Source organism: Crinia signifera, chromosome 5, assembly GCF_055691185.1.
Source record: "Crinia signifera chromosome 5, ASM5569118v1, whole genome shotgun sequence".
Classification (NCBI taxonomy): Eukaryota; Metazoa; Chordata; class Amphibia; order Anura; family Myobatrachidae; genus Crinia; species Crinia signifera.
This window is the reverse complement of record NC_139221.1, coordinates 290,472,433-290,488,396: the sequence shown is the minus strand read 5'-3', so window position 1 is coordinate 290,488,396 and position 15,964 is coordinate 290,472,433. Positions and strand designations below refer to the sequence as shown.

Sequence of the window (15,964 nt, the reverse complement as noted above, 5' to 3'; positions counted from 1 at the left end):
TTAAGAGGAATCTCGATAGAACTACGACCTCTCGCGAGAATTCCCCTGTACTTGACTCCCGGCAAAGCCGCCGGGTGGTTAGGAGGGCCACTCAGACCTGCTACGGGGGCCACATTCGGCCCCCCGGGTCTGAGGTTCCCCACCACTGGCTTAGTGTTACTGGGATTGGTGTAAAATTTTTGAGCCTCATGGATTTCTGCTAGCCGGCAAATGAATCCTCATTATTCCTACACTTTGGAGGTCATTCTGGTTAACCTGCAAAGCTGCGAAATTCACAGCTTTGCGGGTCATCTAAACGCCATCCGCGCAGCTGTCCGCCCCCCTTGCATGCCAATTTCTGTGCGGGGGCAAAATCATTCAATGGTTGCTGACCATCGAATGATTTCTACAGCGCTCGCAGATCTAAGACACCTCTCTGGTGTTTTAGATCTGCGGGTCCTTGTATGGAAAGCAGGCAGGTAGCTGACATCTGCTGACTTCAGCTGCCCGTCCACCGCACCCGCGTCACTGGCAAATTTCCATGGGAACACCCAGCATTTCCATGGGAACACCCATTAAACGCTGGGCATTCCCATGGGCGTGACTGCGGCCTGCCGCCCCACGCCCCCCACCCACACTGCTGTGTGCGAGCTGCCGTCGAATAATCAATTACACAAGGCGGCTGCACATGTGCATAAATGTTTAATCGCATGTACAGTCCCTAAACATCTCTACCCTGTGCCAATGCGCAGGGGAGCGATCAAACTAGAATGACCTCCTTCATACTCAGCCCCTTTATGTACAAAATAATTTTTCTTTGAACTCGGTTGCTTATATACTTTACATGGAAACATATGATGTGGCATGAACTTGTGCTCTCTATTCTGGGAATTTGTGGTGCCATTCATGGACCCCAGTCAGTGGCGTAACTATGCCTCCGCAGCCCCCGCCGTGGCGGGGAGGCGCAGAGTAACTATGGGCGCCGGGGGGGCTGCAGTGCTATAGTTACCCGCTGCGCTGCTACCCGGCCCCATCTGCGGTCACTGTCCCGTCACTCGCTCCCGGCGGCGTCTCCTGCTGATAATGAAAACTGCCCCCGTATTTCAGACAGTTTTGGCAGCCATTTTCTAAGAGTCACTTTTCATTATCAGCCGGCGCCGGGAGACTGGACGGTACAGTGACCGCAGATGCGGCTCTGTCAGGTATGGGCATGGGGAGGGGCGCCGAGGGGTGGGAGAGAGAGAGGGGGAGGGGGGCGCCGAAAAAGTTTGGCGGGGGGGGCGCAAAATATATAGTTACGCCACTGACCCCAGTTTTATTAACAGTCCAGAAGAATGGCAAATATATGACTGTAAGAGGCAGATATAGGTATGATAGCAGTGAGGCATATTCTGCTAGAGTGTGACCATAGTGTACAGGTGTACAGGGAGTATGAATGATAAAGTACCAATTATGTTATGTTATACTGTACTGGGGAGGAATGGTGAGGGGGTAGATCTGTCCTGGACTTATCTGACATATCCAGTAGGTCCTTTGATAACTAGTATACCCATAGACAACACCCATGTGAGAATACTGTATATACTGTAGTCACATTATATCTATTTACTAATATCACTGGCTCTTATGGTGCAATATCATGAGCTACTTCTGTGTGAAAAAGCAAAAACAATGCATGACTCCCACTGTACCGTACAAAGTTCTTCTTAAGAAAATATACAGTACTCAAAAAGTGATACACGCAACCTAGGTTATTATGTGCGGTGTTTCTTGGTCACTTGCTACTGCTACCAAATTACTGTATGAAAACATATTTGTGTCTTTTCCAGGTACTACTTGATTTGCTTTAAGTTCCATGAAGACCCCCCAGTCAGCCCAGAATGCTGCGCAGCCATACTAGAAAAGGCAAATCTAGACCAATGGGTATTAGGAAAAACAAAGGTACCGTAAGTAATTGCTTTATGACTGGCTTTGCTTCTCTATGGTTTAGTGACTGGCATCCTGCTTGTTCTCACATAGGGCCTGATTCAGACCAGATCGCTGGGCTGCAAATTCGCAACGTGTGCAATTATCGAATGACCGCTAAAGTCAATTTTAAGCTATAAAAAGCAGATTCAGTAACAATGGGGGTCAATATAGTCAGGGGGGGGGGTGGAAGACCCAGAAAATAGGGGAGAGGTGGCAAGTGAATGAAAGAGAGATCACCATGACCCTGATCTGAATATAGGTCTCGACAGCTATATGCCCTTGTACTCATTTTGTGCACACAGTGCTTTTGACCGGCGGACAGCAGTAAGCCAAACAAATTTTGTGAGCCAATGCAGTGTAAATTTGGGGTTGGGGTTGGGGGCAAGGGAGAGCTGAAACAACACACCCAAAAAACTGGTGTGTGTGAAAGGCCCCATCTCTCTCTACACACACTGTCACGCTGTTGGGACGGTCCGCACATGGCGTGGGAGACGGGCAAGTCACTGAATATTTATGTCTGTAACCCCGTGGCCGGGCCGTGTCCATGCAGTGTGAAAGGACACACTAGCTTCAGTATGTTACTACATTTTACTCCCGGCAAAAAAAAAGTCTTTTTTTTTCACCATCCGGTCTTGTGTGAAATGACCCTTTAAAGAGTGGGTTATCCTATGACCTATTATTTTACTACATGATCTATAATAAAGTTATTGTTTCCGTTATTGTATTTTATTAGGTTTTCCTCAAATATTACCATGTGGAAAAGCTGGACCGACAAATAAAAACCATAGTTGGCAGAATTGTTTTTCTTCAAGCTTGTATCAAAGGATGGCTGGGGGCAAAGAGATACCAAAAGCTAAAGTATAAAAGGGAGCAAAGTGCAGTGACAATACAATCAGGTAAGCCACATCCGCAAACATTACATATTTTATTACAGTGAAAAACGATTCAACTGTAATATCACGGTTACAAAGTGGACTTTAAATGTTGTCACGTAGACAGCAAAGTTATAGCTACAGTAATATCAAGCAACTATTTAAAATCCCTCCCTGCTCCTACCTCTAATCACAGCTCCCTCTCTCCACATCCAGCACATTTGAAACAGATCATTTTGCTTTCATTTTCTGTTAAGGTGTAATATGGTCTGTGGAGTGGCCTCTAGTGGCCACTGGCGCTACTTCACCTTAAAAAGGTAATATATTGTCCTTCATTCAGAACCTGAAGAATCTGCAGTGCAGGCCTCAAAGTATTCATGTTTGGTACTTTGGTACTTCATGTTTGGTACTTTTGACTTGGAAAGCTGGGAAGATCGCAGATTACCAAGCTCCAGTGAACCCGTCCTGCCAAATCGCCCCACCCTCCGCTGTTTCCCCTCACAACCATGCGAGGGATGTGTAATGAAGACACATCCCCGAACATGCTGCTGCAGGAGAAATCATTCAGTGGTTTCCGACCATAGAATGATTTCTCCTGCCTTCGTAAATATAAGCCAGTCTCAAGTGACTTATATGTGCGGGCCCCGGAACGAAGACTGGGCAAGCGGCTGATATCATGTGATGTCAGCCACCTGCCACCGGCAAGCATCAGCATGCCCACTTACCCATGGGGACGCCCATAAAACTTTGGGCGTTCCCATAGCCCCTCGCTGCCACCACCCCGTCCTTCCCTCCTCTCTCAGCTTGCTGCTGGTGTCAGAAATGTGAGCAACTGGGTGTTCAATAAGTCTTATACTGTATACTGTATGTAGGAAAACAGCTGCATTCTATGTTGTTTTTAAAGCTTACAGGGGCCATGCTGTACGTAAAGAAATACACATAAAGGCAGAGAAGATGGAAGATTTCATTACAAAGTTCCAAGCACGTACGTATGAATTATACTCCCAATATAGCATAGTTTGTTTAACAGTAACATTTGTAAGTCTTCATCACTCATGTGTGGTGTACAGTGACATGTGGTGGTGTTTGTGTACAGAGAGGCACTACACACAGACATAAACCCTCCTCCCCCCCCTAGCGATATAACCGGCACCACCAAACCCTAAACCCCTCCCCCGTCATTGCCCTTGGAGCCTCCGAAACAAAAAAATGGATTCAAAATGATTCAAATAATATAAAGCATTTACTTATGACAGAGTATGAGTCATAAGTATTTATTTGTATTATTTTATTGTGTTAATTATTTATGACAGGGAGGCACTGTCTCCTCTGCCTCCCCTGACTGCACGTCCGTGGTAATGTACTTCAGGTGCCAGAGGATACTTAGTAAGAAAGAGATTGAAGGACACGCTGAAAGGAAAGGAAGATGCAGCAACTACAATCCAGTCCCACTACCGCGGCTACAAGGACAGGAGGAGCTTCCAGAGAAAGAGGTATTCTACAGATTATATAAACACCAAAGACTATTGTTATTACATGTTCGTCAAATATAGTATATAGGGACTCATTGGGCTGGAGATTTAGGGCCGTTTCTTTTTATTTATTTTTGTCCAAATAAGCTTTTGCAGTGTTGGATGCAGATTTACACCTTCTCATGTTCAAATTGTCGATTCGGTTTTTGGTTCAGTTTTGGATTCCTTAAAATTCAATAAAAATCACCAAGCATTGATAAATAATCAATAATAATCAATAAAACAGTTTATATCATGTCAATTGGACATGTTTACATGAAATCCAATATCCAAGTTTGATTTTTAAATCTAAATTCTGAACTGACAACCACTGGCATCAAGAGAGGGGGGGGGGGTAGCGGGCACTTTTTTACCTGGGCCCAGGTCTGCTGGAGGGGATCAGGACCCGCTCGCACCTTCCACAATGCCGTGTGCTGACCTGTGGAGAGAGACAGCTTAATATATACAAAAATGATTGAACCCATGATATTAATATACTATAACAATGCAAACTTGATGCGTTGGCAGGGAATCATTGCAGAGAAAACAAGATACACATGATGTGATAAGAAATGATCAACCAGAGGAGAGGACGGACACTGAACAACCCACTGAAGACAAAAGTAAAGAGGAAGCAGCTGTAGTGATCCAAAGCCATGTCAGAGGTCATCTGCAAAGGAAGCAAATGAAAGATGGCCTTCAAAGAAATCAAGATGAAGACAAGTCATCTGAACAAGAAGGAGAAGATGCCATTGAGCAGGAAAATAACGAGGTGGACTCTAAGATTGACAGTGATGGCCATGCTCGCCTGGAGCAAGAGAATAACCACAGTGAATTAGATATTGATATAAATGGCAATAGAGAAGCTAAAGGTGAAGCTGCTACAGTTATCCAAGAGGGGAGCCAGGCAGGGGTAAAAAGCACATCCTCGTCCAACAGCCTTGGTATGAATCATACCACAGACAGCGAAATCCAAAAAGATCACGACCAGGCCGCTGGGGAAAAAATATCCCAAAATGACGAAGAATCTAATGAAAACAGTATAGGACATATTGAAAACCAACATGATAATGATAAGGCAGTCATAGTCATACAAAGTAATTCCCCCAGTCTGAGAGAAAGAGAAAATCTACAAAAAGATGGACAATTAAAGAAGAAGAATAGCACTCTGGAAGAGGACAGAGCAAGCAATAATTCGCTGACCATATTAAAGGAAATTGAAGATTTGACTCTTTTCACAGAGCAGGTGAGTACAGCCGAAGTAGGTCTGTCCTGGTGATGCCTAAACAAGGTTAAGCTCCAAATAATTTAAAGAATACAACAAGAATGTTTTCATAGATTAACAGAAGCAATATGGCCTGATTGTGAATCTGTTGTTTGCACAAAATGTTGTGACCCACATACATCTATCCACTGAACGCTTCAAGTTACATTACATATAACCAGTCAGCGCAGTGTGACTCGATAGCGCCAGGTGTCTTTCCATGGGACTATTTCTGTTACAATGCATTATTGCAAAGTGTTGCAAAAACAATTATACACAAGCAGCTTCTGCTGATTAAAATGATATGCAGCATGCTTATATTCTGTGTGTGACTGCATGTCTGAATACAAAATGTTACAATGTTTAACTACAAAGATGCCTGGTCCTATTGAGTCATGACATGGTGTGACTAGAAGGGGAATTTAATGTGAAAGCAGGCAAGGTGTACAAGTACAATGCTACATCTGCACAAGCTTGATAAATAAGTGTGTATATCTTACAATTCTTTCTCTGTCTCTTTCCACCCATATCTCTCTCTCTCTCTCTCTCTCTCTCTCTCTCTGTTCTTCTTCAGTTCTTACCCACTCTCTGTATAACATGCACTTCACCCTTGACCTCAAGGGCAGCCCAACAGAGGTCAGGGAATGTGGGGCACGTTGCCAGAGTGATGGAAAGAGGAGGGTGGGCATGATGCCACAACCCTTCTCACAAGGTCATGACACATGTTCCTGAACTCAGACTTCTATATGTTCTATCTTTGCCTCCAGATATCTCTTTATCCTTTTTTTTATCTTTAGCTCCCTCCATGTCTTCCTAAGTGGCAAATTTTACTTATGGGTTGCAAGACTGCAGCCCTCCCACCCCCAGGTAAAATCTGCCACCTCAGTGAGCTCAGCTGAGCCAGTTGCAGTTTGTGACTTCATTATCTACACTGTGACTGGCAAGTGCTGCCTACCAGTAACCCACAGGACAGGTAGACCCAATGGGAGGTGTTTGTGCATGCGCAGTCAAGGCAGTGCTTTTGCACCAGTGCCTGCCAGATAAACTGAACAGCTGCCGGGACCTGCCTGTCTCCTCTCCTCCTGTACGGGCATGGGTAGCGGCAGCCCCCTACCCAAAACAGGTAGAAGCTGCTGCTGCTCTCTATACCTCTCACTTCCTTCCTGTCTCTCTCTCTCTCTCTCTGTACCTTACAACCTACTCTTTGTCTATCACTCTCTCCCTCCTTGCTTCTTTATAACTCACACCTCTCCAGCCTCCCTCCTGTCTCTCTATACCAGCGGTTCTCAAACTGCGGGTCCTGACCCCAAAGTGGGTCCCGACCTTCTCATCTTGGGGTCGTGACGCCATGTTGCTGACCATCAGGCTGATGACGTTTCTAATCTCAGTTAGTGATTCAAGGAGTCTGAGAATTCTGTTGAATTGTCTGTTATTTTAGACTCCTCCCATCATTTTGTGCCTCCACAATGCTGCCATGTATGTGCTGTCTGCTGACTACACATGTGATGTGATGACCAGAGGCGTAACTAGAACTTTGTGGGCCCCATAGCAAAATTTATAATGGGGCCCCCCTTGAAATGCCCATTACACTATATGTGTCACACTGTAATGCCCATCACACATTATGCCGCCATCGCGATGCCCTTAACATATTATGCTGCATACCATAATGATTATTACACATTATACCAGACACCATAATGCCTACCACACACCGTTATGTCCATTACATATTATACCACACACTGTAATGCCTATTACATATTATGCCACATACGTTCTGCTTATCTACATGCTTGTTGCCAGGAGTATACATGCTCGTTGCCAGGGGTTAATTGCTCGATGACAGGGAATATTTCTCCTTGCCAAGAGTCACATGCTTCTTTCCAGGGGCTTCATGATCTCTGCCAAAGGGGGAAGGGGGTTTACAAACTCATTGCACAGGGGGATTACCATCTAGTGGCCATGGTGGTTTACAAGCTCATTGTCAGGGGGAATTACTTTGTGCCTCTCCAAATTGACAAATATAGATGTATATATGTGCACACACACACATATTTTATATATATATATATATATATATACACACGCACTGTAGACAATATTCTGCCATCCCTTCCCTAAAGGTGCATACACACTGGCAATTACAGCGAGGAAGGTTGTGCCACAGATATGGTTGAGGGGTTTTGAACTGTGAGGGGAGAGAAAGTTCGCAGAAGCTCTGTGGAGGAGGGGGTTGTGGATTGTGGGGAGTGAGCTGGAGTGGGGAAATTATGTGAGGGAAAGAGAGTAGGAATAGCGGAGAAGGGAGAGGAGGAGGAATAGAGGGAGATGGGAGAGGAGGAATAGAGGGAAACGGGAGAGCAGGAATAGTGGGAGATAGGAGAAGAGGAGGAATAGTGGGAGACAGGAAAGAAGGAATAATGGGAGAGGGGAGAGGAGGAATAGCAGGAGACTGGAGAGGAGGGATAGTGGGAGACTGGAGAGGAGGGATAATGGGAGACAGGAGAGAGAAAGAATACTGGGAGACACAAGAGCAGGAGAGAGTAGGAATAGCAGGAGACGGGAGAGGAGGAGGAATAATGGGAGATGGGAGGAGGAATAGTGAGAGATGGGAGAGGAGGAGGAATAGTGGAAGATGGGAGAGAGGAGGAATAGTGGGAGATGGGAGAGAGGAGGAATAGTGGGAGACAGGAGAGGAGGAATAATGGGAGACAGGAGAGGAGGAATAATGGGAGATGGGAGAGCAGGAGAGAGTAGGAATAGCAAGAGACTGGAGAGGAGGAATAGTGGGAGACAGGATAAGAGGGATAGTGGGAGAAGGGAGAGGAGGAAAAGCGGGAAACAGGAAAGAGGAAGAATAGTGGGAGATGGGAGAGCAGGAGAGAGTAGGAATATTGGGAGATGGGAGAGAGGAGGAATAGTGGGAGATGGGAGAGAGGAGGAATAGTGGGAGACAGGAGAGGAGGAATAATGGGAGACAGGAGAGGAGGAATAATGGGAGATGGGAGAGCAGGAGAGAGTAGGAATAGCAGGAGACTGGAGAGGAGGAATAGTGGGAGACAGGATAAGAGGGATAGTGGGAGAAGGGAGAGGAGGAAAAGCGGGAAACAGGAAAGAGGAAGAATAGTGGGAGATGGGAGAGCAGGAGAGAGTAGGAATATTGGGAGATGGGAGAGAGGAGGAATAGTCGGAGATGGGAGAGAGGAGGAATAGTCGGAGACTGGAGAGGAGAAATAGTGGGTAACTGGGGAGGCTGCTCTCTCACATTCGGCGCAGGGGCCAAGTATCTGCACCCTTGATAGGGAGTGTGCGCCCGGGTGGGATCTGGCAATGAGGGTATAGGCCTGGTGAGCAGTGTACAGCAGTGAGGCCTGGTGAGCAGCAGTGTACAGGCCTGGTGAGCAGCAATGTACAGGCCTGTGAGCAGTGTGTGCAGTGAGGGTATAGTCCTGGTGAGCAGAGTGTCAGGTGAGCAGTGTACCTGTAAGCTGGATCACGTTGCAGGCTCCTGCCCGTCGCGTGCTTCTACTGCAGATCCCGCGGCTGGCTGCTGTTCCCTGCTGTGACGACTGCTGCCTTCCCACGTGGGCCGTCTGTCTGGTCCTCTCCGGGGGCACACTAGTGCGGGCGCCTCAGCGTTGCCGCACTCAGTGGCCTCCCCCGGTCCTTGCTGCTGCAGGCTGGATGAAGGGGGGGGGGGTTTGGTTCCTGCCGCCCGCTGTGCTCCCGCCGGCTGTCTCTCCCTGTGCTTTTTGGGACTCCCTTTGCAGCACACACCTCGCCGCTGCCAGGCCCCTCTCTCTCCGCGCTCTCCTTCCCGGCTCCACGCGGCCAGCCTCACTTCCTCCCCGCCGGTTTTCTCCGTGCCCACTGCCCGCCTCACCTCAGATCTCCTCCGCCTGTCCATCAACAAGGGGTCAGCTGAAGGGTGCTGCTGCACTTCACGGCGCCAATCATACGCCTCCTGCGTGTCCCACCATGGCTGCCAGGTGCTCCTCTTTGGTAATGGCTGCCTGCTGGAATAAAAAAAAAAAGCACTGTATATATATATATATATATATATATATATATATATATATACACACACACAGTAGATATATTTATATATATATATATATATATATATATATATATACTGTAGATATATATATATATATATATATATATATATATATATATAAAAATATGTAAGTGTACAGTAGATGGACACTTGGATGGGGGCATACAGCCTAGATCTCATGGTGAGCCTGGATGCTGAGGAGGAGAGGGAGGTTAGAGGACTGGGGACCTGATACAGGGGAGCTGGGTGTTAGGGACCCTGGATGCTGGGGAGGAGGGAGAGGTGTGAGGACTGAGGAAGCCAGAGTACCTTATACAGGGGAGCGGGGGGAGGAGTGAGGAGCCGCACTTCACTCTAACCCCGTTCCGGCGCCGCTGACAGCCTTATAGCTTGTCAGGCACAGCGTCACCTGGCAGCAGCTGCAGTTTAGCAAATGCAGGGAGAGCGCGCTGGTAGCGCTGGCCCGCGCACTGCGCATCACTCTCCCTGTTCGGCTGCCTTCTCGCTTCTCCTACACTGTGACGTCATCCCCCCTTTCCGGCCCGGCTCCTTCCGCACGCTGGTCGCTGCCTGCCTCTCCTTGCCTGGCTCCAGTCCAGCCTCCTACTGCACGGCGCGCAGCTCTTATTATAGAGCCTGGGGGAGTTTTATAATAAAGTAATGAAACTACGAGGGTGCAGGGGACTGCTTGCTCTCCACCGGGCCCCCCCAGCCGCCGGGCCCCATAGCAGCTGCATCCCCTGCACCCACGGTAGTTCCGCCACTGGTGATGACCTTCTGCAGTAACTTGCTGGTGTCCTGTCATTATTTTTTATTGTCTGATGGGGTCCCAGAGCAAAATAGTTTGAGGACCCCTGCTGTATACCTTACAGTTTCCTCTCTCTGTCGCTCCCTCCTTTCTCTCTCCCTCTCAATCTCTTCCTTGCTCTCTGTCCCTCTCAATCTCTTCCTTGCTCTCTGTCCCTCTCAATCTCTTCCTTGCTCTTTCCCCCTCGCTCCCTCTGATCTCTCTTGCTCTCCCTCCCTCTCGGTCTCCCTTTTGCTGTACCTTGCACTTCTATCTCTGTCATTTTCTCTCTTTACCTCACAGTAACTCATTTTCCCTAATTCGTCCTCCCATGAAAGAAATGGTTCAGAACAGTTCTGCCTCATAACTTTCCAAATCACATACAGTATCTCAAACAGAATATCTTTTTCTGTGAGATTTCTGTAATATGGCAATATGTAATAAGAGTCATTTCATCTCATTTGTATTCTCTTTCCCGCATTGGATGCACGTTACAGGGCTATATGAATAGAACTGCAAGTTATTTCTCATTCTTTCTATTTCTTGCTATTTCTTGTAAACTTTACCAACTGCTTTGCTATTGTAAATATAAACTTTAAACCTATTATTTACCTATTAAAATAACTTCAATGTTGGTTAGGACAATTGTGACAGAAATATCAGAAAAAGATGGTTAATGATTATACAATTTTTGGAATGAAAAAGCCTTGGAAAGATATAAACTACCAACCATTCGGATACAAGCTGTCATTTTTTAAATACAGCCTGTAACATGTCACTTAGAAGCTGATTTAGGGCGAGATGTATCAAGCTTAAAAAAGTGATAAAATGGAGAGTGATAAACATCCAGCCAATCAGCTCCTACTTACCATGTTACAGACTGAGTTTGAAAAATGACAGGTAGGAGCTGCTTGGCTGGCTGTTTGTCACTCTCAACTTTATCACTTTTTGAAGCTTGATACATCAGGCCCTTGATGTGGTACTGTTGCAATAAGCTCCTGCAGATCCCATGGTGGCTTGGAGGTACTGGGTAGCTGGGAGTGCTAGGGGTTTGCAGAACATAATGTTACACTACTGCCTGGATCTGCAAATACTTGTCTGCAGTCCCCCAATGCCTTCACTAATTGGAAATTTCCCTCCCAAAATGGCCACTGCCTCATAGATATTAAAGATACTGGGCCTTATTCTGGTTGGAGCGGCCGGGCCGTACGCGCACGTCCCGGGGTTTTTAATGATCTGCGCATGCGTACATTCGCTAATGCGCAGGCGCGAACACTCCACAACGCTCACGGACGGGTCTCTACGTGCGAAAAAACCTGTACGCGAGTGTACGGGCATTGGGGGCGGCATAGGGGCGTGATGAGGGGAGCGGCCGAAATAATGAGGGAAAATGGGCGTAAATATGGGCGTACACGGGGGTGTGCACCAAAAATGAGCGGTGCTACTACCGCACGATCGACTAAAGCTTACTACCAAACACATACACCTGAATGTAATAACCAATGCTGCAGTCTATTAAGTCCAAACCATGATTTCACTACCTGCAAGCCACACACAGCACTCTAACACATTGGAAGCTTATCTTTCTATACTTCTCTACATTTAAAGGTTTGTTTAATTTAAGGTAAGAATCTTTGTAAGACCTGCTTATATATGCAAAGGTAGGTATTTGTTAAACAGTTATACACATTCACTACGTGCTTTCATAGACTTTACACAGTAGCACACTCAATCGACACAAGTCGACATGTGTCAACGTGTTCACTCTAATACAAACATAGGTTTTGTATTTATGATACAATAACATAAACCACATCTAACACCTACAAAGGATGTTTCAGCAATGTTTTAATCCCATGGCCACTATTTTGCACATTAATTAATTCAATTAATTAATTAATTTTCATAATTATAGTTGAAAGGGAAGATATGCTGGTCCATATATGTGAAGGGTATGTCAGCGTACACGGACGTACGCTCACTCTCACGAGCGGTGCCATAAGCTGACTTTTCTATTGAAAACAATAGGGACCCATCCGTGCAAGCTGGCGTACGCTCAGATAGCCGCAAGAAGTCGGTGGGAAGACGGCCGAGAGACGTCCGTAAACGGTGGTGTACGCTCAATTGTACGCCAGTTGTCGGAGTGTAAGGGCTGGCCCGTCCGTGTACGTTGGCGTACGCACATTTGTACGCCACTCCCCTTCGACGTTGTTTCTGGCCGTACGTATGCGGCTGAGTTGTGGGTGGACTTAACCCCAACGGCCGCGTGCGGATAGCGTACGTTAATAGCGAACGTACGCACGTTTGGCCGCTCCGATCAGAATAAGGCCCATTGTACCAGAGGAGGCAGCAGCCATTTTGTGAGGGACACATTTAATGGGAGTAGGAGAGACAGACCCTCTAGCAAGGACCAGAGGTGGGTAGGATCCCTTGAAAACAAGCAGAACTCCTGCGGCGACTGCAGAACTGACAACTAGCAGGTACAATGAGATGGGGATGGGGCTTCTGAACTTAGTACATCTCCCCATATACTATCAAAGTTTCAGAGAATAAACCAGGGTTGCCGACTGGTTAATTCTCCTCTCCAGAGAACCCCGGAGAGGAGACTGTGTCAGCATCCCTTCAGTAAATGCAAATCCCGCAATATGCGCGGCTAAATATGAGTGATTTGCATATTTAGCCCTGCCCCTTCCACCGAAAAGCCACGATTCGCGGCAATTTAAAGCTTCTGCCACCGGGGACATGCGGGGGGAAGGGGGGGGAGGGGTCCACCGGTATCCGGGAGGGTTTCCCACCTTTCCGGGGGGCCGGGAGGAAACACATCCTCCTGTGGTACTGTAGTAGTTGACAGCTGTTTCAATATCATACATATAGATGTGTCTTGCTAAATCATTGCTAATATGCACATACCAATAAGGTGGAACCAGCGAACACTGCAATATGTAGCAAAGTTGTAAATAGACACTGCGAGCCAAATGTATTCGGTTGTGAAAATCAGAAAGTGAGAGATTTTGGGAGAGTTTACCCATTTTATAACACAAGGTCAAATTGCATTTGGAAATTCTTGCAAAGGCGTCACATTAATCATTGTGCTGAGTGAGAAGAAACAAAATGTCATAGCGAATACATAGTCGCAGACAAGAAACCCCGGTACTTATGTAGTATCTGGGCTGCCGATTTTTTGATTGTATGCCTTAAGTTAAGGCATACAATCAGATGCGATGCGATGCGATATCGCATCGCATCGCATACGACCATGCGATGCGATGCGATGCGATGACCCGATTTTTCCATAGGATTCAATGTTAAAATGGACTGAGTCCATTTTAACATGGAATTCAATGGGAAAAAGGGGTCCTTTTCATACCCCTACTATCCAAGTGGGCATGGAGTTGGATATAAACCTGTGGCGAGCGTAGCGAGCCACCGAGCCCGAAGCGTGGCGAGCGAAGCGAGCCCCGCGAGGGGACGGTATTCTGTGTCCCCTCGCGGGGCTCGCTACGCTCGCCACGCTTCGGGCTCGGTGGCTCGCTACGCTCGCCACAGGTTTATATCCAACTCCATGCCCACTTGGATAGTAGGGGTATGAAAAGGACCCCTTTTCCCATTGAATTCTATGTTAAAATGGACAGAGTCCATTTTAACATTGAATCCTATGGAAAAATCGGGTCCATCGCATCGCATCGCATCGCATCGCATGCGATATGGTCGGGTGCGATGCGATGTGATGGACCCGATTTCAAAATCGGCAGCCCAGTTACTACATAAGTACCGAAACCCCATACTGCAGACTGCAATGTTAGTATCAATTAGGGTTACCACCTTTTTGTTGAGAGATTCCCGGACATTGGCCCGCCCCTTGACACACCCACTGACCCATCCCAGCCCCACCCCCAGACCCGCCCCCAGACCCGCCTTATGTTGATTTTTTTTTAAACCTTTGCTTCCATTTCATTCTTGATTTTGCATACCATAATTCCAGTTACATGTTATATCACATACATTAATGGCCATTACAAGTTATGCCACACATCGTGATGCTAATTCCGTGTTATGCCATATACCGCAATGGCCATTACACATTATGCCAGGACTCAACAGAATTTTTGCACAGGATGGACAACATGGACAGTGCGCGCCAAAGGCGCGCGCCAAATTTTTGACATAATGCCGACACACCGCACACCCATTATATAGTATACCACATGCCATAATGGCCATTACAAGTTATGCCACACATCGTGATGCCAATCACGATGTATTATTCCATGTACTGCAATGGCCATTACACATTATGCCAGGACTCAACCAAATTTTTGCACAGGATGGAAAACACGGACAGTGCGCGCCGAAGGCGCGCAGCAAAATTTTTGTCATAATGCTGACACACCGCACACCCATTATATAGTATACCACATGCCATAATGGCCATTACATTTTATGCCACACACCGTTATGCCCATTGCACGTTTTAATGAACTTTGTAATTCCGATTACTCATAAGCCCACACATGATGCCCATGACATACTATATAACACACCGTAATGCCCATTACATACTATATAACACACCGTAATGCCCATTACATACTATATAACACTGCAATGCCCATTACATACTATATAACACTACGCAATGCCCTTGACATACTATATAGCACCGCAATGCCCATGTCATACTATATAACACCGCAATGCCCATGTCATACTATATAACACTAAGCAATGCCCATGTCATACTATATAACACTAAGCAATGCCCATGACATACTGTATAACACACCATACACATTTGACACATAAGTGCCACTTACCTATATGCTCAATGCCAGGGGCTTCATGCCGATGCCAAGGTGGACTGAATTTGCTCGTTGCCGAGGGGGATAGATCTGTGCCTCTGTGCTCGTTGCCAAGGGGGATAGATCTGTGCCTCTGCTCGTTGCCGAGGGGGATAGATCTGTGCCAGTGTGCTCGTTGCCGAGGGGGATTGATCTGTGCCAGTGTGCTCGTTGCCGAGGGGGATTGATCTGTGCCTCTGTGCTCGTTGCCGAGGGGGATTGATCTGTGCCTCTGTGCTCGTTGCCGAGGGGGATAGATCTGTGCCTCTGTGCTCGTTGCCGAGGGGGATTGATCTGTGCCAGTGTGCTCGTTGCCGAGGGGGATTGATCTGTGCCAGTGTGCTCGTTGCCGAGGGGGATTGATCTGTGCCAGTGTGCTCGTTGCCGAGGGGGATTGATCTGTGCCTCTGTGCTCGTTGCCGAGGGGGATTGATCTGTGCCAGTGTGCTCGTTGCCGAGGGGGATTGATCTGTGCCAGTGTGCTCGTTGCCGAGGGGGATTGATCTGTGCCTCTGTGCTCGTTGCCGAGGGGGATTGATCTGTGCCAGTGTGCTCGTTGCCGAGGGGGATTGATCTGTGCCAGTGTGCTTGTTGCCGAGGGGGATTGATCTGTGCCAGTGTGCTCGTTGCCAAGGGGGATAGAAACCCCCTCCCCCGCCTGCGGGAGGCAGACAGGCTTGTC

General features: G+C 47.2%; 1 protein-coding gene across 5 annotated transcripts in view; it reads left to right on the top strand.

The window, feature by feature from the left end:
* MYO3A (myosin IIIA) overlaps nucleotides 1-15,964 on the top strand; it is a 199,572-nt gene that overhangs the window by 134,278 nt on the left and 49,330 nt on the right. For all 5 annotated transcript variants that reach the window (XM_083189240.1, XM_083189241.1, XM_083189243.1 and 2 more), the window contains 5 exons: nucleotides 1,809-1,920; nucleotides 2,681-2,843; nucleotides 3,724-3,804; nucleotides 4,189-4,312; nucleotides 4,859-5,576. In XM_083189240.1, the coding sequence (XP_083045366.1) occupies nucleotides 1,809-1,920; nucleotides 2,681-2,843; nucleotides 3,724-3,804; nucleotides 4,189-4,312; nucleotides 4,859-5,576 (1,198 nt within the window). The remainder of the gene's footprint in view (nucleotides 1-1,808; nucleotides 1,921-2,680; nucleotides 2,844-3,723; nucleotides 3,805-4,188; nucleotides 4,313-4,858; nucleotides 5,577-15,964) is intronic.